The sequence below is a fragment of the Aplysia californica genome, unplaced genomic scaffold, assembly GCF_000002075.1.
Source record: "Aplysia californica isolate F4 #8 unplaced genomic scaffold, AplCal3.0 scaffold01440, whole genome shotgun sequence".
Taxonomy (NCBI): Eukaryota; Metazoa; Mollusca; class Gastropoda; order Aplysiida; family Aplysiidae; genus Aplysia; species Aplysia californica.
Genome location: NW_004798710.1, coordinates 119,148 through 120,606, shown reverse-complemented (window position 1 = coordinate 120,606; position 1,459 = coordinate 119,148). Strand labels below are relative to the sequence as shown.

The following is a 1,459-nucleotide window of genomic DNA, read 5'->3' as shown; positions in this document are numbered from 1 at the left end:
TGTGGAAGGATTGAGTGTTTGGTTTGTCAGATGTTTGTGTGTGTGTGTGGAAGGATTGAGTGTTTGGTTTCTTCCCTTTTTTGGTTTTTTTTGCTGACCCCCCCCCGTTGTGGATTTATTTTCTGATTTCGTGGTGCAGTTTTGAGCGGGTTTTTTCTGTGCCTGATCATACGGACAATTGTTATTGTGATGTAGTTTAGAGCTGTGTTCACTGTTTGAGGGTAATGTCCGATTTGTTCAACTGTATCTTGCAGACGATACCAGGCCAAGCTTGAGAAGGCGAGCAATGAGAAGACAAGCAATGATTGGACAAGATCCACCGCGCCCAAGAGTTCCACAGCCGGGGGTACAGCGGGGATTGTTGAGCCGAGCACGCACAGAGCAACGTCCTTGGAGCAGGAGTCGGCGGCGGAGGAACAGTGGCGGCGGAGAGCTGTTGTGCTGGAGGCCACTCAGAGGAGGCTGGATCGTACCAGCAGCAGCAGCAGCTGAGCCACACACAGGAGCTTGTTGGCAGCCGTCACACCCCCAGCCCGTCTCTGGCCTCTGGCAGGCTTCAACTTAAGGAATGTGAGGGACCGCTGGTGTTGGTCTATCCTGTGGTCCCACTCTTTGGGGCCCATTCTTCTGTTCTATTGGGAGGAGTGGGACAAAGCCGTCCTTGCTCACCTTTTTCTGGCAGGCTGGACCGTCCTGGCTTCTTTGAACAAACCACAAAACCACGGCCACACTGAACAAGACACATAGACAGAAGACAAAAAGAGAAATGAAGGGGTTATGGCATAGACAAAGTGGATTGTGGTACGATGATGAAGGACGTGGTGTAGACGTTGTGATGAAGGACGTTGAAGGACATGGTGTAGACGTTGTGATGAAGGACGTGGTATAGACGTTGTGGTGAAGGACGTGGTGTAGATGTTGTGAGCTGGTTTTTTGCCTCTTTCCCTGGACATGATCAATTTTGTCGTGTACTGTGGCACCGTGGGAGTTTTCGCTGACACTTTTTATTTGAGTGAAGCACAAAGCACTAAAGCTGGACAACTGTGGTCACTGTCCCGTGCTTCATTCAGAGGCAAAGGCTTCTTCTTCTCCTCGGCTGGCTGTGGCATTATGCTTCACATTTCAGCTGGACATTGTTTTCCAATTCATCCTTGAGTTTTGGCGGACTGCGATCAGTGTTGCTTGTTCTGAAAGTTAAGAAAGGACAAGCGGCTCTTGGTGTGAGTGTGTAGTTGTATCTCTCTGTTCCAGTAAACCGCAGACACTTGGTGGGAAGGTGTCGTGAGGGTGTAGTTGTATCTCTCTGTTCCAGTAAACCGCAGACACTTGGAGGGAAGGTGTCGTGAGGTTGTAGTTGTATCTCTCTGTTCCAGTAAACCGCAGACACTTGGGGGGAAGGTGTCGTGAGGGTGTAGTTGTATCTCTCTGTTCCAGTAAACCGCAGACACTTGGGGGGAAG

At 50.1% G+C, this 1,459-nt stretch overlaps 1 protein-coding gene across 1 annotated transcript; it reads left to right on the top strand.

Moving 5' to 3' along the window:
• Positions 1 to 252: 252 nt before the first annotated feature.
• LOC106013891 (E3 ubiquitin-protein ligase AMFR) lies at positions 253 to 761 on the top strand (the record flags this gene model as incomplete). Its single annotated transcript, XM_013090721.1, is given in 1 exon segment — positions 253 to 761. A coding segment is annotated over 1 exon segment (240 nt), but the record flags the coding sequence as incomplete, so codon positions are not given.
• Positions 762 to 1,459: the final 698 nt, after the last annotated feature.